Source organism: Didymosphaeria variabile (assembly GCF_027946475.1).
Source record: "Didymosphaeria variabile strain IMI 356815 chromosome Unknown scaffold_6, whole genome shotgun sequence".
Classification (NCBI taxonomy): Eukaryota; Fungi; Ascomycota; class Dothideomycetes; order Pleosporales; family Didymosphaeriaceae; genus Didymosphaeria; species Didymosphaeria variabile.
The window spans coordinates 2,313,639-2,334,138 of record NW_026611625.1 but is presented as its reverse complement, the minus strand read 5'-3'; the positions used below and the strand labels follow the sequence as shown (position 1 = coordinate 2,334,138).

The 20,500-nt window shown below is 53.5% G+C and overlaps 8 protein-coding genes across 8 annotated transcripts; 4 read left to right on the top strand and 4 right to left on the bottom strand.

Annotated features, from left to right (window-relative positions):
* Positions 1-170: 170 nt before the first annotated feature.
* Positions 171-1,288, top strand: TIF34 (translation initiation factor eIF3 subunit; the record flags this gene model as incomplete). The annotated part of the gene is made up of 3 exons (XM_056217419.1): positions 171-282; positions 334-801; positions 849-1,288. The coding sequence occupies 3 exons, from the start codon at positions 171-173 to the stop codon at positions 1,286-1,288; spliced, it is 1,020 nt and encodes a 339-aa protein (XP_056068975.1).
* Positions 1,289-2,035: 747 nt separating this feature from the next.
* Positions 2,036-3,155, top strand: PMU1_3 (putative phosphoglycerate mutase pmu1; the record flags this gene model as incomplete). Its single annotated transcript, XM_056217418.1, has 4 exons — positions 2,036-2,146; positions 2,194-2,406; positions 2,457-2,699; positions 2,751-3,155. 4 exons carry the CDS (start codon positions 2,036-2,038, stop codon positions 3,153-3,155), a joined length of 972 nt encoding a protein of 323 aa, XP_056068974.1.
* Positions 3,156-4,010: 855 nt separating this feature from the next.
* Positions 4,011-5,619, top strand: IDP1 (Isocitrate dehydrogenase [NADP], mitochondrial precursor (Oxalosuccinate decarboxylase); the record flags this gene model as incomplete). The annotated part of the gene is made up of 4 exons (XM_056217417.1): positions 4,011-4,503; positions 4,556-4,592; positions 4,645-5,144; positions 5,195-5,619. 4 exons carry the CDS (start codon positions 4,011-4,013, stop codon positions 5,617-5,619), a joined length of 1,455 nt encoding a protein of 484 aa, XP_056068973.1.
* A 481-nt stretch (positions 5,620-6,100) lies between these two features.
* Positions 6,101-8,668, top strand: N0V89_008663 (uncharacterized protein; the record flags this gene model as incomplete). Its single annotated transcript, XM_056217416.1, has 1 exon — positions 6,101-8,668. The coding sequence occupies one exon, from the start codon at positions 6,101-6,103 to the stop codon at positions 8,666-8,668; it is 2,568 nt and encodes an 855-aa protein (XP_056068972.1).
* Positions 8,669-10,379: 1,711 nt separating this feature from the next.
* On the bottom strand, positions 10,380-11,381 carry N0V89_008662 (uncharacterized protein; the record flags this gene model as incomplete). The annotated part of the gene is made up of 1 exon (XM_056217415.1): positions 10,380-11,381. The coding sequence occupies one exon, from the start codon at positions 11,379-11,381 to the stop codon at positions 10,380-10,382; it is 1,002 nt and encodes a 333-aa protein (XP_056068971.1).
* A 1,221-nt stretch (positions 11,382-12,602) lies between these two features.
* N0V89_008661 (uncharacterized protein) lies at positions 12,603-14,252 on the bottom strand (the record flags this gene model as incomplete). Its single annotated transcript, XM_056217414.1, has 2 exons — positions 12,603-14,177; positions 14,250-14,252. The coding sequence occupies 2 exons, from the start codon at positions 14,250-14,252 to the stop codon at positions 12,603-12,605; spliced, it is 1,578 nt and encodes a 525-aa protein (XP_056068970.1).
* Positions 14,253-15,703: 1,451 nt separating this feature from the next.
* N0V89_008660 (uncharacterized protein) lies at positions 15,704-16,334 on the bottom strand (the record flags this gene model as incomplete). The annotated part of the gene is made up of 2 exons (XM_056217413.1): positions 15,704-15,874; positions 15,930-16,334. 2 exons carry the CDS (start codon positions 16,332-16,334, stop codon positions 15,704-15,706), a joined length of 576 nt encoding a protein of 191 aa, XP_056068969.1.
* Positions 16,335-17,037: 703 nt separating this feature from the next.
* Positions 17,038-18,828, bottom strand: N0V89_008659 (uncharacterized protein; the record flags this gene model as incomplete). The annotated part of the gene is made up of 3 exons (XM_056217412.1): positions 17,038-17,303; positions 17,606-18,678; positions 18,773-18,828. 3 exons carry the CDS (start codon positions 18,826-18,828, stop codon positions 17,038-17,040), a joined length of 1,395 nt encoding a protein of 464 aa, XP_056068968.1.
* Between the last annotated feature and the right edge of the window lie 1,672 nt (positions 18,829-20,500).

The following is a 20,500-nucleotide window of genomic DNA, read 5'->3' as shown; positions in this document are numbered from 1 at the left end:
ATGGGTTGATGCGGGACAGCCATGGACTAGGCCTTATTCGGCTGGCGCAAACCAGCCCACTTCCACGAACACCTGCCGCATAATGAGAAGACTCATTCGCGAAATTTCACAAAACCGCCTGCCCGCCGCCACGTCGACCCGACTCTTCCTCCTCCAGATACACAGGCAATATGAGACCCATATTGCTCTCCGGGCATGAGCGCGCGCTCACCCAGGTCAAATACAACCCCGATGGCGACATCATCTTCTCAGTATCCAAGGACCACGTCGTGTGCGCATGGTGTCAGTGACCCCAGCTGCGACAGTATTATATCCATGTACTTACAGGATCAGACTCCCACAACGGTGAACGTTTAGGAACATACCACGGCCACCAGGGTGCGCTCTGGACCGTTGACGTCGACCCCACTTCCACTCTTCTCGCGACCGGCGGCGCCGACAACACGATGCGGTTATGGGAGGTCCAGACGGGCAAGCTGCTCAAGACTTGGGATTTCCCAACTTCGATAAAGCGAGTGGAGTTCTCCGCAGACGGCAGGCAGTTGCTTGGTGTTACCGAGAAGCGTTCCGGTCATCTCGGTACGATCTGCGTCTACGAGATCAACCCCGACCCCGAGGCGAAACAGTCAGATGAGCATGTTTTAAGGATAGTCTGCGAGGACAGCAAGCCCACCGTTGCAGGCTTCAGCTACCTAGCGCATTACATCATCTCTGGGCACGAGGACGGTAGCGTCTCGCAATTCGACGCGAAGAGTGGAGAGCTGCTCTACAACACCCAGGTCCATGAGCCAGACGCACTGAGTACGTATTCAGAGCCTGGGTAACTGAACATTGCTAATGTGGGATAGTCACCGATCTCCAATGGTCCCAGGACCGCACATACTTCATTACTGCTTCAAAGGACAAGACCGCGAAGATCTCCGCCGCCGACAGCATCGAAGTGCTCAAGACCTACGTCGCCGATACGCCCCTCAACAGCGCCGCTATCACTCCTGTCAAGGACTACGTGATTCTTGGTGGTGGTCAAGCCGCCATGGATGTCACCACAACCAGCGCCCGTCAAGGAAAGTTCGAAGCCCGCTTCTACCACAAGATCTTTTGTGAGGAGATCGGCCGTGTGAGGGGTCACTTTGGTCCGCTCAACTACGTCGCAGTCCACCCACAAGGTACCGGATACTGCAGTGGTGGAGAAGACGGTTACGTCCGTGTGCACCACTTCGACAAGGGCTACTTCGATTTCATGTACGAGGTGGAGAGAGAAAAGGCGCAGGAGCAGGCGAACCTGTAGACGGAACGTGTGATGGCTGATGGATGCATGGGACGGCGTTCGGTGCCTAGGGTTATTTGCCCACATCTTGGGATGGCTGGTCATTGTGAAAAGGTCACTCGGTAGAGTTTGTGTGTAGACGAAAAGCTTAATCGCAGTCTATCTGAGTAATGCTTTATTTGGCTCGAAGGTTCCGAGAATCCGCAATGATTCGGTTGAATGTCCAGGTCACGCCTAATCAGAATTGGCGCACGCAGAAGAAGCGATACCACTGGCGCTTGCTTGGAGCGGTCTGGCAGGCTTTGAGTTAAAGAGGCAGAAGTAGTGGCAATAGTAATGCATGCGAACGCCATGGTCGTCCTTTCGACAACGAAAAACGATTTAGCGATTCAATTTGTGGCAGGACGCATAGCCATCATTGTCGAATTTCGTGAGAGCTCATGAAGCACTGACGCTTCTCATTGGCCATCCGCGTTTGGTGGGGCGTAGCTTCCAACTTCCTGTCAAGTTTCAACAACGCTGCCCTTGAACGTGGCTTCCCTGTCTACGCGGACCAGCCGAAGCCTTACAACTCAGTCATCAACGTTAATGTAACATATGCTCATCCAGTATCGTAACCCGCAGCATCCCTACCTCAGCTTCACGATCACGACACCCATGTAAGCACCGCTAACAGTCAGTTACACAATATCAATCTAATATGATATGCAAAGAGCTTGCTTACTCATTTTGACGTTAACTTTCTTGTTCTTTTGGGTCCACGACAAGATGGCTGCAGCCGCGCCAGTTCCACCGAGGAGCTTTTATTACGAGTTCGAGACGCTGAAGGGTTACTTCGCGCAAAGCGAGGACTCCACAGATGAAGCTAAGTTTGATTTTGTATGTGCTTCGTCCTCTCTAGAAGAACGAAAACTCATAATGACCAGATTAGGGAGGAGTTCGGACTTATAGAGCGCAAGTACGACACAGATACGGATGCTGAGAAAGATCAAGGTCAATGGAGCAGGTTCGAAAGGTTCGTGAGAGACTTAGACGAGAAGAGTGGGGAGAGGGACGCTATCAAGGTCCTGTTCCTGGGAAGACATGGGCAAGGGTGGCACAACGTTGCGGAAAGCAAGTATGGGACTAAAAACTGGGATGTACGGCACCCTCCTTCTGGCCGACTATCTTCCTGTTACTGATTTTTAAGTGCTATTTCTCCATGCTCGACGGTGCAGACGGTATGATCTGGTCTGACGCAGTCCTCACTGAGGTGGGTCAGGGCCAGGCCAAAGACGTGCATAGTCTATGGCAACAGTTACTCCCACGGGGCATCCCGCCGCCAGAGACGTACTACGTCAGCCCGTTGACAAGAACCATCGAGACGGCGGATCTGAGCTTCAAAGGGCTTGGTTTGCCGCATGACAAGCCATATCGGCCCTACATCAAGGAGGTTGGTCTTTACCCACCATAGACCACAGAGAAGTACTAATTGTTGAAATAGCTTCTGAGGGAAGCCTTGGGAGTACACACATGCGACCGTCGAAGCACCGCCTCCCACATCCTCAAGACATTCCCACATATCACGCTCGAGCCGAATTTCTCCGAACCGGATGTCCTCTGGGAAGCAGACTACCGCGAACCTCGGGCAGCTCGCCAGTATCGCCTATCCCAATTGCTTGACGACATCTTTGCAAACGACGACGGCGTCTTCCTCTCACTTACAAGCCACTCGGGTGCTATAGGGAGCATCTTGGCAGCAATTGGACACAGGACATTCGCGTTGCAAACAGGTGGAGTAATTCCTGTGCTTGTGCGGGCTCGAAGAGTAGAAGGTCAGAGGCAAAAGCCGCCCAAGGAACCGAGCGAGGCTCCGCCGAAGTGCAAGGAACCTCCTGTGGAGGTATAGTCTTGGTGTTAACAGCCGGCTCAATGGCTATACTCGGTTGTTACATGCTTGGAGTTGGAGACGACCGGGTGCACCTTGGCGTAAGCATCGAGCTTCAGAATCTCTAGACTATCTGAGACGAACCACGTTCAAGCCATACGGCCATGCTAGCCAGCGACGATGATTCTACGTTGCACTGCTGCGCCGTGTCTCCGTCTGCCCGCCAGGTGGATGCGCCGACGAGCGGAACGCGGTTCCGAGACAGCATGCAGGGTGGCGTGCTGTGATTGCCTTAAGAGACCCCCAGATCCATCTCGGGTGCCCTGAAGCGACCACAACCTGAATTCTTGTACAGCTACTGCCAACGTCGTTGCCATGGCCGTCGCCGATACCGTTCACGCTCGGATCGAAGTGCGCCCTGCCTACAACGGGGCCCCACGTCCCTCACGTCCGTCACCAGCCGTCGCGTGACGAATTTGCAGCTCGTTCGGAGCTGCACAACAGGCCCCGAAGCCGCAATAAAGCTTCAATCAAAGCTCGTCCGCCTGCGACCTGCCTGTCCTGTCGTTCCCGCCTGTCTTGACTGTGGGGTATTAGCCGAGCCCGTACCTCCTCCCTCAGAGAAACCTGGGTGACGTGACTTGCACTGATCTTGCTCGTACCAGCCGTCGCATTAAAGGCAGCTCTTCCTCTTGCCTCGGATCTCTTTACCCCGCGACGCCCTCCGATACCCACACCGCGCAGCTTTCACACGGACCCTGACCGAGCACCTAATCCTTGCGCGGCCGGGAGCTCTTCTGTGTTCCCTTGGTACGAAGTGCGGAATTCAGACCTCGGTGGACTTCCGAGGTTATCCAACAGCGCATCTGCTTGAAAATGGCCGCCTTGAGAGCCTCCACGCCAGCTTTCCGCGCTGCAGGACCTCTTCCGCGACTTTCCCGTGGCTTTGTGACTACGAGTCTAGCCTTCCAACACGCTGCGAGACCAGCCTCTGCCCTCCGAAACAGCCCTTCGAGCCCGAGGCTTGCTCTACACACGCCCATTGCCGCTACACGCAGCGTCGATATTGCACAGCAGCGCAGGATGGCTTCCACCGGCGTCAAGAAGATCAAGGTCAAGAACCCGGTCGTCGAGCTCGACGGCGACGAGATGACGCGCATCATCTGGCAGGAGATCAAGGACCGCTTCATCCACCCCTACCTCGACATCGACCTGAAGTACTACGACTTGGGCCTGCCCTACCGTGACGAGACCGACGACAAGGTCACACTCGATGCCGCAGACGCCATCAAGAAGTACTCGGTTGGTGTCAAGTGCGCTACCATCACACCCGATGAGCAGCGTGTGGAGGAATTCAAGCTCAAGAAGAGTATGTACATGTTTGGTATTTGACTGCGAGAGAACTACTCATCATGTAACAGTGTGGCTCTCGCCCAATGGCACCATCCGAAACCACCTGTAAGACATCCGCTCGCATATGAGACGGAACGAACTTACTGACTGCTTCCAGAGGAGGCACCGTCTTCCGCGCACCCATCGTTATCCCCGCGATCCCTCGACTGGTACCCGGCTGGAAGCAGCCCATTATCATTGGTCGTCACGCCTTCGGCGATCAGTACCGCGCAAAGGACCGCGTTATTCCCGGCGAGGGCACCCTCGAGATGGTATACACTCCCAAGGGCGGCAAGCCCGAGGTGATCAAGGTCTACGACTTCCCTGAGGGCGGAGGTGTCGCTCAGACCCAGTACAACACCACTGAATCCATCTCTGGCTTCGCACACGCTTCGTTCAAGCTTGCGCTTGACAAGAAGCTGCCGCTGTACATGAGCACCAAGAACACTATTTTGAAAGCGTACGACGGCAAGTTCAAGGATGTCTTCCAGGAGATCTACGACAAGCAGTACAAGCAGGAGTTCGAGGCGAAGGGCATCTGGTATGAGCACCGTCTCATTGACGATATGGTCGCCCAAATGATCAAGAGCGAGGGCGGTTACATTATCGCCATGAAGAGTAAGTCACCACCAGCCGCAACAAGCAAGACCTCTCACTGACCATCTTAGACTACGACGGAGACGTCCAGTCTGACATTGTCGCCCAAGGCTTCGGTTCCCTCGGCCTCATGACCTCCGTTCTCATCACCCCCGACGGCAAGACCTTTGAGGCTGAAGCTGCCCACGGCACCGTCACCCGCCACTACCGCGAACATCAGAAGGGCAAGGAGACGTCCACCAACCCCATTGCTTCCATCTACGCTTGGACACAAGGTCTTGCCAAGCGCGGTGAGCTTGATGGTACGCCTGAGCTCGTCACTTTTGCGGAGCAGCTCGAGAAAGCATGCGTCGACACTGTCAACATTGACAGCATCATGACCAAGGATTTGGCACTTGCGTGCGGCAAGAAAGACAGGAGTGCATATGTGACGACGAACGAGTACCTCGATGCCGTTGAGCGGAGGTTGAAGTCGAGCTTGAAAGAGAAGCTATAGATCTGGGGAGCCTGTGTCTTGATGTGTATATGTGATGGGACGTAGATACCGGTCATTTGCTGGATGTCGACCTGATTTGATTGATTTTTGAACATCTTGCTTACGATATACCTGGGCATAGATATTGAGACGATTCTAGCGTCGCTTGCGTTGCGAAATAGGTAGCAATCTACACAGCATTGGAAACGCAAAATCTTGCATCCGTCCAATTTTGGTACCACGTTGATGTCACCGAACGAGGAGTGATTCTGCATGCGGTCGCTGTCTCACGGCATTGTTTGTAACACAAGCTTGTCGCGCGTCCTCGCTATGTGTACTCCTCGGACCTCAACGGTTGAAAAGTAGGTCTCTTCGCAGGCTCATTGACAGCTGTGACATTTTTTTTTGGTAGGGTGCTTTGGTTGGGCCGCTTGTTAATGGTTCTTTATCACATGACGCCGTTCATTCACTAACGCTTAGGTCCCGCTCTACGCATAACGCCATGGAAGGTGCGCGCTTCCGCGCACTCGATATCAATAGTGCGGGGCAGCCTGCATCGCCCGCGCTCTCAACGCTGGTTCTTCCAACGCCTGCTGTTGTGAGGCCGCTTACACTTCAGGCGTCCGTTGTGGGAGACGCGAAAATGGACGGCTACGACAAAGAAAATGCAACACGCGAGATTGTTAGAAGCGACACGCCCGTAGTACTGGAGACAGAAGGCAAACACCAATCCCGCTCTCCGGCGAAGTCATCAACACAGATCGAGACTCGACAGTCGACTCCCACGAGAATGTTTCCCCTCGGTCCGGCCGCTGCTCCCAAGAACCCGAGGAAGAACTCACAGAGCCACAATGGTTTTCATGCTACCAATCGCCCATCCATCAATTCTCCAAGAAGCCGTCCTTCAAAGCGTCCTTCGAGTCCACTCAAGCGAACACCTGCCCCAGGAAAGAACGAACGTTTCGAGACAACACCAACAGGTTTTCGATATACTATCGAGCTACCTGAGAGCAAAATCGTGCCGAAGAAAGATAGCGGCACCACTCCAAGCAAGTCTAAAACTTCTACGCCGGTGAAAGGCTTCGCGCGTATGGATAGTACTTCCAAGACAAACAGCCCCGAACGAGCGATCAGCCCATCGAAATCGAGGTCCATAAGCCCGCGGAAGGAGCTGTTGCAGACGCGTGCTGCGAGTCCGGAGAAGAAGAGCGTTGGGACTGGTGTGGATCAAGCGGAGCCGACTCCGAAGGCCCACAAGAAGCGCGATTCGGTGAAGTTGACGAAGACGAATTGTGTGCATGCCGGCACGCCGACTGTTGAAGTTACGAAGGGTGACATGTGGACGGGTGTGCAATTCCGCTCGCCTTTTACGTCTGAGACTAGTAGTAGTGTCGAAATGCAGGTGAAGGAAACCGAGGCGAGTGAAGGTGAACGCAGATTAGGTATGAACGGTGTGTCCTCTTCACCAGTATCTATGGAGTCTCAAGAAAAATCTACTCCGATTAAAGAGAAGGCGAGCGTACCATCGAGGAAGCAGTCGATACCAACCAACTTTGGCGAAATGCTTAGGAACTCGAGCCAAAATTTGCTACACACCCGTTCAAGTTTGTTTGACGAAGTCCCTGATAAGAAGCAGTCCACCAGTCCCACAATCCTGGAAAAGGCTAGACGGAAATCCGAAATCGTGACTGAATCTCTGCTTGGAGTCATTGCGAAGCCGAACTTCCACGGCGACTCTCTGACGGAAGATGTGGTCGCACCAGTAGTCAAAGACTTCGCCAATGAAGCGAATGATCGAACGAACAAGGTCGTTATGGAAGAGGCCAGAACAAGAGTACATAAGAGTCAGACAGACAGAAGGGTGTCGTTCGCCAATACCCCCCGAACGCCGACTGGCACTCCACCGGCCCTCATCGCAGCAATGGAAGCAGACATGGACGGCATACGCAACAGCCTTCGACGATCACTAGGCGACGGGGACGCAGCCGCACCTCGAGGTCCTGACCTCACGCGTTGGCTAGGCTCCAGCACAAACGATAAAAGTAAAAGTCTTCCAGACTTATCTCTCAGTACAGACGCAACGAACGTTGGTAACACGCCTCGTCGCAGCCTGCACGAGCGTATGGCAGCCGCAAAGCAGAACATCTTGTCGAGAAGTTCATCACGCTCGAAGAAGACGGCTCCATCACCGCTTCCACTGCGAACAGTTAGCAAGACTGAAAGGAAGGAGCACTTCCACTCACGTCTGCCTCGCCTATCACCTACGAAACCTAAAACGCAGCTCAGGGTGCCTGGAACCATCCCACAAGCGCCTCGAACCTCGCCCTTTGAAGTTGCAAAAGCTGCACCGCTGACACCCAGCCGCGTCCCAGCGATGGCCTCGCACCGTGCTCGCTATACACGCGAGACCCAGGACAGAGGGGAGAACGTGGGTTTTGCGAGCTCAGAGGATATCGCAAAGCAAGTCGAGGAGTGGAACAGCATCTCGCAGCAGCCAGAGACGAAGCCCGCCGTTCGAGCACCGCAGCCAAAATCAGTAGCAAAAACGCCCATCAAAACGACGGCCAGGGTGACGACGACTCCACGCTCAAACCCCACCTTCATGAGTCCAACAGCTACCAGCAATGCAAAGTTGGAAAAGCGGAAAGAGACGAAGAGCTACACGCCTCCAGGCTCACCCGCCACACCAGGCATGCTTCCGCGGTCTCCGAGACAGGCACATCTCTTTGCTTCCAAACCTACCCCTTCACCTGCCAAGAAGAAACTTTCACCGCTGAAGAATCCTAAAATCCGCGCCCTCACAGCCGCCGCCCCGCGGACGCCTCTGCCCCGCAACAAGGGTGACGTGAGAGGGATGAATAGGGGAGCTCTGCGCACGCCTAGCAAGGAGATGGGAAACAAGTTGGACGCAGAAATTGATGCGCATCTGGAGCGCGAGGCGCTGGCTGGACGCGTCTTTACGCCGAGCGGGCAGCGGATTAGTGATTTGCTAGCTAGGAGGCGGAAGAGCGGGGAGTTGAGAAGTGGAGAGGATGCGAATAAGGTAGTTAATCCTAAGGGGACGGGGTGAGAGGGGGAGTGACTTCTGCAGGGATCCGTGGGAAGGATGGCTCCACCTCGTGTATTCAACGATGTATGGCACGTGTGCAAGATATGAGCGATGCGATGAGTGGCTACGATAGCGCAGAACAAGATCTGCTGTTTCTGTCGGATTTGCATGAGTAAAACTGGAACTGGTTGCGGTACACAAGGCGATCAGCTTATTGGAACAAAATGTGTACGTTGTTGATGTAGGTGCTCACTTTTACTTCACTGCTGTCCTGCCGTGTGACTTCTGGTCTCGAGCAACCCTTTCAGAGCGCTGTGCATGCGAATTCAGTAACGGCCTCAAGAAATTAGACTTCTGACTCTTTTCGATGCGTCCGGGGTGCAAGTATTATGGTAACTTTGTCGGATAATGCATTGGGCCGGTACCCTTTTCCTTTCCACCGCCGCTTCGGCAACACAGCATCGCAATGACTCTAGAACACGCACTCGCCCACCTTAGCGTGACAAGTTATCTCGCAGAGCATGACTCTACGTCCTCTTGACTTTCTTGGACCTCGAGGTGATGCAGTGGTAGAATATGACGGAGAGCTGCACAGCCCGTAGTACGGACCCACGCACATCTTGAACCACGAGGGAAAGAGAGAACCTTGGAAAACCACGCACTCGGACCAAGGGTTCTCGGTATCTGTGATCGTCGTTCTACTCCACATTTGCGAGTTTGAGTGCACTGCCCGTGCCAAGACCCCGATGTATCTTCCAAGGGAAAAGAAAGATACACTGGAGCCAAATGTTGAGGAGATGTCTCCGTTTTGATTCGCGTCTCCACACAATTTTGTTCGCCATGGTCAGTTCGAGCTGTAGTTTGCACAGCCTGTACCAAGATACCAAGAGGGACACACTACGCATACCTGCTAGGGAAAAAGAGGTTCGACGCCGCGCTCGCATGATGAGTGTCTCCACTCTGAAGTCCGTCTTCGCCAAGGGCGTCAATGTACATAGCATGCACAGGCTTGCCGTGCAGAGGGACCACGCTTGCCCAGTCTCTTGTTCTGGTACTTTATGGAGTCGCGTGGTGGCAGTGCAAATCCACACACCCCACCACGTCCCCGTTGTCTGTCACCGGTGGGCACGCTACCTGTCATACGCTACATCAAATCACACCACTGAGGTCCACGCATCGCATCACTCAGCTCCACCGTCCCAGCTCAACAATACTGATACTCCGAAAACGGGACGACGAACGCGGTATGTGCATGCGTGCGGCGGTGCGCGAGGGTGTTGCGGTTAGTGCATCCTTAGACTAAGCGCTGCCGCTGCGTGTTGTAAGGTGCGAATCAGCGCTAGGTGCGTTTGCGGTGTACACGTCAAGTTGAAGGGGGATTGCCGAGGGCAGGGAAAAGGGGTGTGATGTTGCAGAAGTGACAGGTGCACGCGGAAGATGTTGGCACAGTACGCCGGATATCATGATGTGTATGTGTGTGATTGTGATGCAAGGTTGATCTCAAAGATGTGTACATTGCATATATACGCCTGCGTTGTAGCTGTCCAAGCTACCCAGAGTAAAGCATGCCTGCAGAAGTAGAGAAGATTCGTAACGTGTCGTAAAGTCGTGGATGCGCTCAATCGCGCGGCCAGATGCGTCGCTATAGTACAATACAGTCGCCGAAAGCTAGAGTACATTTTAATGCCATAACGTGATGAGACCAAATCCAAAGCGATCGGGGTGATCGCTTTTACGCCCTCATGGTACCTAACCGCGTAGGCAAGCGCGGCGCCTTGGAACGAACGCCGTAGATGGAAGACTTTCGGAGCCACATTTCTGCCTGATCCGCGCTCGACGAGCGTCGACGAGGAGGCGGCGGCCTATCCGAGTCTTCCCCTTTGGAATCCTTTCGCGAGGCCTGGGATCCTCTGCGAGATCCGTACGACGACTTGCGCGACTCGCGCCAATCCTGGGAGTCTTTGGGTGAGCCCTGCGAGTCCTTGCGTGAATCGGTGGAATCTCGCTTCTCGTGCCGATGGGCATGTGACGAGCCGTCGATGTCAATCTTGCCGAAGCGGTTGTCGATAGCTTCGACGTCTTCGAGCGAATCGTTCCGCGAGTGGCGTGGCGAGTCGTCAGAGTCGTCGATGACCTCTTCGTCGTCGTCGTCATCGTCGTCTTCCACGTCAGACTCGGGTGGAGATGGTGGGTGCACAATGACGTTCATGGACTTGTCGAAGGTGTCGTCGCGCGGGCTTGCATGGCGTGCGGACAGGCTCGTTGGACTGACATGTCGCGGGCTTGCGTCGTCGGGACTCAAGGCTCGGGAACTTGCGTTGCGCGATACTTTTGCTTGGGGAATGGGCAGGGCATTCTTCTTGGCCTGGCGGCCTCGGGGTAGCCGCTTGAGATTCTTCTCCCACAAAGGACTGATGTGGACCTTTTGTTCGTTGCCATGCTCGTCCTGCTTCAGTTGTGCGTCGGAAGCGTCCGACTTGAAGGCGCTGAACTCCTTCAAGATGGACGGCCCAGGCGATAGGCTCCTCGATCTTGCGGCGACAGGGTCGCGCACTTTTGGATCGCGCAGAAGAAAAACGCTGCTCCAGGACGGGCGCTGGTTTACAGACGATTGGCGTCGTTTCGAGGGCTGTGGGATGATTTCTGGCTGTTCCTTGGTGAAGGTAACACGTTTCTGTTGGCCAGGCAGTGACGCGGGTTGGGTGGGTGGAGGAGGGGCCAGTGACGTAGCCATGTCGACGGGGGTGTTTGCGTGTCGGGCGTGTTTCTGGTGTTTCTGGGGATGTTTATGGTGAGTCGGGGCACGGTGGGCGATTTTGCGTGGCGGCCAGCAACTTTATGAGAAACGTCGGTGGTAGCGTGCAGGGTGGACCTTCTGCTGGTGCGAAAGGCGGGGTTTTAGCGCGATCTGCATTGGGCCAGGTGATGGCGGTAGAGTCGTAGGGTCTGGGCATGGGCATGGGCCGGCGAACCGCGCTCCACGGACGACTCGCAGCACGTCGTCGGGGCTGTGCCAACAGCAACATGTACCGCCCAAGGCTTGCCAATGGCTGCACGCGCCGCCTCCGAGTCGCATGTCGTGTTCCCCGCGGGCACCGTCGGTTGCATCCACGGGCGTCGGAGGGCTGTGGCGCAGCCTGCCACTCGCCAGATGTTGTCGCGGTGCTCTGGGCTTCGTGCTGAACACAGTGAAGAGTCCAATGACACGGCGAAAGGGCTCGGCATGACCCGCCCTTTCGCCTGCCAATGCATGCACCGAGTTTAGCCTGCCACGGGAGCTCTTGGGACCCGGCGGGAGTCCTTGGCAGCGTCAGGTGCACGTAACATGCGTCGTCCCGTGGTACTGCATGCGCCGTGTTGGGGGCATGACAAAGAGACGGCAAAGAGCAGTCATGGACAGGAGACACAGGGGACCGAGGAGATCGCGGGCGTCCATCGCAATAAAGTTGGCTGGTGCCGTCGCCATCGGCGTCCTGGGAGCCCTGGCCACAGAGCTCTCACATGCCATTCCTGGACTGCTTGCCAACACCGACAACTGATGCCTGCCAGCCCCCAAAGCCACTCGTGCAGCCCTCCCAAGCCGCTAGTCTTCTGCAAGCTCAGACAAGCTCCGTCGTCGTCCATTGACTTGTTGGTCACCGCTCATCATTACTCACCACCCTTCACAGCAACTTTGATTGCCAACGGGCCGAGTCTCTCTCGTAAGCGACCAGGAAGCTTCACCCGACTGTGATCCGCTCGCGCTCGAAACACGCCATCGCACATCCAATTCGCTTCGGACGCCCAACGTTTGGAAACCTTCTCCGGACTTTGCACCGCAGCTAAGGGCTTATCACACGTGGGCTCTGTGAGAGAGCCAGAATAAGCGATGCACCAAGCCAAAGCGGCTAAGTGCTGCCAGATCTGATCTGAAGCTGATCCATCTACAGCATGCTTTATCCTAGGTAAGAGGGGGCTACTCAGCGGTCCAGATACCGGTGCCCTTCTGCGCCCACGCTTCCCTCTCTTCATCGCCTGCCGTGGCTGATCCCTCCCCACTCTTCGCGCCCATGACCTGTTCCTTGATTGTACTGACCACAGCCGCATACTCTCCCTTCCTAGTAGAGGCCTTAGGATCCTCTGCCCGATTTTCCCACCACGACCGTTCCACAGCGCTCTCTCGTTCGGATTGTGTATCCGGCAAAGGCGCCACGCTCCTGTCCCAGTACCTAACCTTGCCATCCCCATCAATGCTGAGATACGTCGTCCTCTCCTCGTCCTTGGCTAACGCATAGAAGCCCGTCCTCACATAGGCAGCGTCTGCGCCTTTCGGCCGCTTGAAGACTTCCTTCGCGTTCGTCAATGTGTCGTAGACTAGAACCGTCCTATCAGAGGTTGTCAGAGACAGAAGCCTTCCATCACCCAACCACGAAACATTCTGTATTTGAGCCATGCGGGGAAATTGACCGTCGTCGTCCATGACCCAACGCTGCACCACGACGCCCCCAGGACCGTCAAATGGCTGCCAGACATATACCGTCTTGTCTGCGCATAGAGCCATCTGTTGTTTAGTGGGATGCCACGAGAAGCAACGGCACCATCGGGTGACGCTCTCGGGAAAGGTGGACAAGACTTCTCCATCGGCAACTTTGTGGACTCCGATCTCTTTTCCGCTATGCGAACTCCAAACGATGTGCTTGGAGTCTGGTGAGAAGGCACCAGCCCAGCTCTGACCACCCGAGTCTGCCGTCGCCCATTCCAGTTCTCCCTTCTCGGTCGAGTACATGCGCAGTGTTCCATCCCAGGACACAGATGCTACATGTTGGTCGTCGGGGCTGGAGCCAAGCCACGTCACTTGGTCGCTATGTCCCCTGAGGCGATGGACCTCGCGCCCCACATCGACATCGTAGACGACCACCTGGGGAAGAGCATTTGGCTCGCGCATGCCGTGTTGCGTGGATTTGTTGTTGATAGCATACAACAGCAGAGCTCCGTCGCTACTGAATGGCGTGCTTACAAAACTGGATATCACGGCATTCTGGACCACTGTGTTGTTTCTTCGGCGATGATCAGCTGACGCATTCTCCAAAGCCCTGACGAAATCGGCGTGTAGGTTGGAAGCGTCCACAAAAGCTCGTGTCCACTCGTGTTCAGCCTCTAGCTCAGGCAGGATGGCGTCGATGGCCTTGATGGCGATGGCCGCAGGGTCTATAGGCTCTTCTTCGACGAATAATCGTCCATTGCTATCAAGCTCCCACAGGATAAGTCCAGTGTGTGGCTGGAAGCGTGGCTCGCCCGACGAGAAGCTGCTAACGAGAGTGTATGCTGGTATTTCCCCACTAATGTCAGTTGCACGTTTCCCCTCAGCGTCTTGTTGGTGTTGCCTCGCTAGAGGTCTGAAGGCTAATGTACCACAGCCTTCAAGAGCTTGGCGTAGTTCTTTGGTCGCGACATCGTAGATCAAGATGCCAACTCTGGGATGACTTGAGCTGATAGCCAGCAGCTTGCTGTCGGGGCTCAGTGCGGTGTCAAGACTTGTAAGAATGAAGTCCTGTGCAGTGATCAGCAGGCAAAACTCCCGAGAACATGTCGTTCAAATAGGGGAAGAAACTGACCCTCTCACCATCGCGCTTGGGGGATCTGGCCCCGACGTTTCGTTCGATATCTCCCCAGTAATCGAAACCGTCCTTCTCTTGGCCCCATTCTTGTGGATGTTCAGGCGCGTGAGATGCTGGGATGCCGTTCACGGTGAAATCCTGCGAAGGGTGCAATGGGAACTCATAGCTCTGGAGAAAGTCCTTGCGTGAATACGTACGAGTAGTCATGTTTAGTTCCGGGACAGAAAGCTGATCACACTGTAAGGCGGACAGCATTCGACTTTCAGGATGGTTGTTGCCTGATGTCCCAGTTAGGAAAAGAGCACCGATGACGTACAGAAATGATCGACAACCTAACGGCGATCTTTTGTACCTACCCATCGCCACCTGTTGATGCCTGCCATGCCCAACATCGTGATCAAACTGGATTGCTGCGCGATTGCTGTAGGCCAATCGTTGGTAAACCAAAGGCAGGGCTGATTTGCAGCTAGTGTGCTTGCCGATCTCTTTCATCGGTCGTGAACCATCAGAGTTGCATCTTCTTTGCTTTGTTCCACTCTGTCTACTTGCAATCAAGCTCCTGTGCGCTGGGCTTGACGACTTCCCGCATCGTGCAATCGGCGGCCCGACATTTCTCCCGGGCCCATCAATGTGAACGATGACCACGGTAGTTTTCAGTGATGTGTTTTGGCCGGGCACATTCGCGCTTCCACATCCTGGACGAATGTTGAAGGCTGTGCGTAAGATAATCTTATCCATTTTGATATCGGCATGCGCGATCACAGTCATAGGCAGCAGAAAACAACTTCGTAGGCTATATTGGCCAACAGCTTTGGAGTAAAGAATGATTTTATTTGGTCCCAGTCTATCTGTTGTGTTCGAAAATCGGGGGATTTCTTGGCGGAAACCTCCAGGGCTTAATTTTTATCACGCGTCACACACTTTCATCTCAACTTTAACCAGCTGCATCTCAACAACACTACAAGATAGTCAAAAAATTCCAAAAAATCTAGAATCTATATACAAAAAAGCACCTTTCTAGGAATTTATAGACTATCTTATAGTGTTCTTAAGATGTTGACTTTCAACGTGGCTAGCTTCTATCCGAAGTAGCACATACTTCCATCTCAAGTCTGTTCAAAAGGAACCCACGTAGAACCCTATAAAAGTCAACATTCTCCCCACGCTACTATATAGTCTATAAATTCCTAGAAAGGTGCTTTTTTGTACGTAGATTCTAGATCTTTTGGAATTTTTTGACTATCTTATAGCGTTGTTGAGATGCAGCTGGTCAAAGATGAGATGAAAGTGTGTGACGCGTGATAAAAATTAAGGTTTCCGCCAAGAAATCCCCCGATTTTCGAACACAACAGATACCGAAAACAACGACGCTGCTTTTTTCTGTCATGCATGGCAGGTGCAAAACAATCATCACCTATCTTGTCCATAATTCGCTTCATTACTGCGGTCATCAAGTCATCTAAGCATCCTCCTGAGTCTGCTGGACATCGTAGGGGAGGTTTTGCAAGTTCCAACTGCACACTCCGCTTCCACCGCACTGTCCACCCATGTTGTCGCCGACCTCGAAGTGGTCGCCAGCAGTGAATGTTTTCGTAACCTCCTGTCCCGGAATTTGGACATGGTCAACGAGCTGTACCAAATCAGCTCAATGCCCCACCATTTAGCGTGGGTGCGCAGAAACATACCTTGAACTCCAAGTCGAAGTTTGTCGAGGCCTCACCATTTGAACCATTGGGGTGGTTCAAGGTGAAAGTCCAAGTGGAGTATGCGTTGGTACTGTTGTCGGTGGTACACGGCTGCTCTACGCCCCACGGGGCGTCTGCGCTGGTCAGGTACCGCAGCGAGCAGATGGCAGTCGTCGGAGGGAAGACAGCTTGTCCGGTGGGAGTCTGGCCAGCGGGGATGGTGTTGGGATCCGAAATGGTAAAATTGAGGACAGAATGGGGATCGTTCCCTGGGTTGCCACTCGGAGTGTGCGTATATAGTCGGGTGATTTGCCAAGGCTGGAGGTCATCTCTTGCGACCTTGATTGCAGGTGCCGCAGAGACGGCAGCGGCCGCGAAGAGGGCAACAACGGACTTAATGAACATGCTGGCGATTATTAATTGAAGGTATCAACGTTCTATGACCTGTGACTCCGAAATCTGAAGGTAGCTGATTTAATGTATCGTACCTAGATACCCTGACAGCGATCATCAAGCTTCTTTATATTCTCGCGCAGACCGAAGTCCGAGTACCTGAGTTAGTCCCATTGCCTCGCTGACGTACGAGCAGTTTATTTCCCCACATCGTGTACTACCTTACGCAGTTAAGCGTGGCGGTGGCCCACTGAGGCTGAAGGCTAAGCCGCGCCGTTTCGATCGTTGCCGTCCTCCCGAAGCTTGAAAACGCCCTGCTTAGCAACGTGTTGGTGGAAAAAAATCTGAAAGGCAGCAGTGACATCCTGGCACCATGCACTGCTCTGAGATCAGTTAGAATCAATGAATTACTGAGCCGTCAGTTTCAGGAGGCAACTGGGGGCCGTACAGCCGTACCGCCACACTAGCCATTTACGGACCTCTAGTGCTGCCGAACGTGTTTTGACGGATCTAGAACAACCTTCACCTGGTCGGAACGTCCCGTAAATGGTGCTTCACGGAGCGAAGTAACGCGATGAGTCGAATTGTATGCAAGTGAACGGGTATCGGAGATACGCGAGAACGGGAATTGTGACATTTTCGACGGTGAGAAGCAAAGGACAGAAGTGGAACCACAAGAAGGGATACGAAGTATTGCATATGCATGGATACCGCACTACATGGGACCCACACCCACGAACAGCTTGTCCAGCCTTAGTTCGTTGATGTTGGGCCTCCAGTCCCTCGCATTTGGTAAGACAATCCTCCAGCCTCTACTCTCTGTCTCTGCGAACAGAATAGCCGCCTTCTTTTCGGCATCGTCTATGTCGGTAGCACATATCACGAAAGTCGTGAGGTAGAACATGACGAAGGGATACTTGGAGTTGATGTAGTGTTGAGCGTAGTATTGCCATGCGTGAGCTGACCACGGACGATCGAAAGCTGGGACCCGAGTTAGTTTCTTCGCAACATGCTGACATCTGACATTTGCAAACAGGCAGATCCATACAATCCGACGTAGAATTGTCGGACCGTATGTTGAGGCAATCCAGCCTACAACAATCCTCTGTTCACTTTATCCAGCACGATGGAATGGGTAGTCAAACAGAAAACGGAGCAAAAGCACTCACGCATGGCGTTCCAATGGTACACATGGCCTTCCCAGGTACCAAAATTAAGTCGGCTTTTACCCATCCGTTTCAGCGCAGGCATTGGCCAGGCGCAATAATGCGTTAAGAGGCTACCTTTTGCCATGATGCTTGTCGGATGTTGGTCCTTGAATTGCTTGACGAAGTCGACGAGACAAGTCTTCCGTGGTAATGATAGATTCGGCGTGAGCTCGACGTCTGGGGAAAGGCCGCCAAACTCGTATGGGAAATACAGGTCGAGGGCGCCATCAGAGCCCTGAACAATTACTGGGCGCGTTTGAGGTGACTCATATTCTTTGACCAGGCTAATAATCCCACAGCGCTCCATGTCATCGACAACACGTCGGATGAAGCGATTCGCCTCCCTTGACCTTCCATCTTGCACCATTTTTGTTTGGTGCGCTAACAAGATCTGACGATCTGGTTCGTGGCTCCTATGTCGGTTGCCCTCATATTGTACTTCTGGTGGAGCAGGAAAGCTCAGGCCGGCGATTTTGTCGATGTCTATCTTTTCCAGGAAGGAATCTTGCGCGGCGGGAGGTATCACTTCTTCAATGACTCGTTTCATGATCTCTCTAGGCGAGGGATCGTCGAGAAGCATCGAGAGAATATCTTCGATGATGTCGAACAGCTCAAATGGCAGATTAGGGCCTCGATCGATAATGATGAACTGCCATGAGTCAACCACGATCGGATCGTACATAGAGCTTTTTCGGAACCGTAAGTCGTTCTTGATGTCTTCCAAAGTTGTGTCAGTGGTCCATTCAGTGAGATCTAGGGCTTGACGTGACTTCGCTGACCGATGGCGTTTGATAATCAATTCTCCTTCAGTGGGGTGCACCGTCGCGTCTGCGTTTGTCCCTTCGTAGACTACAAGTAGAAGCCTCTCCGTCCGCTTTTCAAGCTCGTCAAGGAAATGCTGCGTAAGTGGATCTCCCATCGCCATTTGGCCGCATACGTAGTTCCGGGACTCCGTTTGCACGATTGTGTTATTGAATTGGCTTAGACCACTGGTGTTTTGTAATGCTTTGCTTGACGGTATGAAGCCGAGGTAGCCGCCAGTAACACATTCTACAAGGATGCTTGATGGATCAAACCAGTAATCTCGGTACAGCCCGAGCATCAATAGCTTGCAGATGAGGGTATAGTCCTCGAAGTTCAAACAGATGCTTGCCAGCGTCCATGGAGTCAACAACATGGGAAACCAGCGATAGCTCACGTTCGTCAGTATCGGGGGCAATGAATTTGTGTGGAAAGACTTACAGGATATCCCAGGATGCTTTGGTCATCTTCAGGCCTGCTGTCGTGCTCGGAATCATGCCCCCGAGTAGACCGATCGTTTTGATTTCGCTCCCAGGCAAGGTTTGAGCGCAGATAGCGACGCGCAGAAACTGAAGAGCGTGCGGCCGCCAGGCTTTTTCGAAGAAGTCACAGTAGGTCTCCAGCTGACTGGCGTGGCATCCCGACAGAAATTCGCTTATCGTTCGGGATCGAACCGCGTGCTCTAGGGTTTCTGCGTTACTAGTATTCAGTATCATTATCCGAAACCAAGATCGGATTATGTTAGTTCCACTGTCATTTCTGGGCTCTAGGACTGGGGATCCTAAGTGCTTGCCCGAGTCATTCAAGTCTGGAACAATGCTGTACAAACGCTGGACTCCCTCCACGCATAGATCGCTGTAGAAGTGTTTCAATATTAGTATGGTTCCATCGTCGGGCATGTTGTGAAGTGAAGTGATCGGAATGCGGGGAGAAAGAGGTGACTGTAGGATCATGATCTTCTCGGAACCTTGCTGGGTGGGATGCGGTGATCTACCTGTAGGTAAGCGTCGGTGGAGTCCATCGATATATAGCATCCCAGTACACCTCTGATGGGATCCCGCCTCACATACCTCCTGGCGTTTCCGGAGTCGGCCCACGGTTCAGGTTCAACACTGATGAAGGTCAATGCAATGATCCAAGTGCGAACTGTGTAGATCACATACTCAAAATTGAGTCGGCGAGCGTGCTCATGTCTTTTTCTACGCTTGACATCCAGTTGATAAAGTCCGACGTATCTCCGCCGCGAGAATAGAACCTCTCGCGTATTTGGCGTCTGAGATCCATCGCTTGCCGAAGCTTCAGAATCTTTTGCCTAGCAGTATCTGGCGTATCCGCGTCGACTCTTTCAGCGTCCCTGAAGGCCCGATCCCATTGTGTTTGGAAGTTTTTCAGCTCGTTAGCATGTCTTCTGCACCACGAATCCTCTTCCCGAGACGGTCGTTGCTGACACGGGCGTCCATCGCCCTCAAAAGCTTCGCATTCATTGGAGGTGACTAGCGGCGACCTAGGCGGCTGAGAAGAGCGTAAGATCACTCGTGGGGAGCCTTTAGATCGGTTTCGTGGTTCTTGTAGAGTACTAATACAGAGCCCGGAGCTCATTGTGAGGAGGAGTTAGGCAAAGGTCAGAATGCCTCAGTATTCTGCGAGATACGCGAGAGTTTTGAAGCACGATAATGACTATCGGCATGGTGGATTGGCGGCCCGCGAGAACGCCTTGTGATAAGTAAAAGCTCGAAATGCATGCTCGCGGCACAGTCGATTTCGCGACCTCGGGGTCTGGGCACGCGTTAATCCACCTACTTCACACACTTTCGCGCCCATTAGGCTCTCCCGTGGCTGTGTACTTCAATACGGAGGTTTAATAAGACCGAATAACGCTCTATGAGCAATTGACGGGGACGATTCGCAGAAAATTCGCCTATCGTGCGAGTAAGCATGCCTTGCATTGTTGCGATTGTTGCGAACGAGGCCACGGCAGATATCAATCAGGAAGCAGTCTATGAAATCATGAGCGGTTGATGATGTATAAAGAATAGGAAGACCGCGATACTCGCTGATATGCTATCTCGTTGCGTAGGCAGACTGGGATCAGTCGCGTCTCCGCTGAAGGGCTGCCAGGTTTACTGACAGAGCAAGAATACCACACGACAATGTGATAATATGTGACAG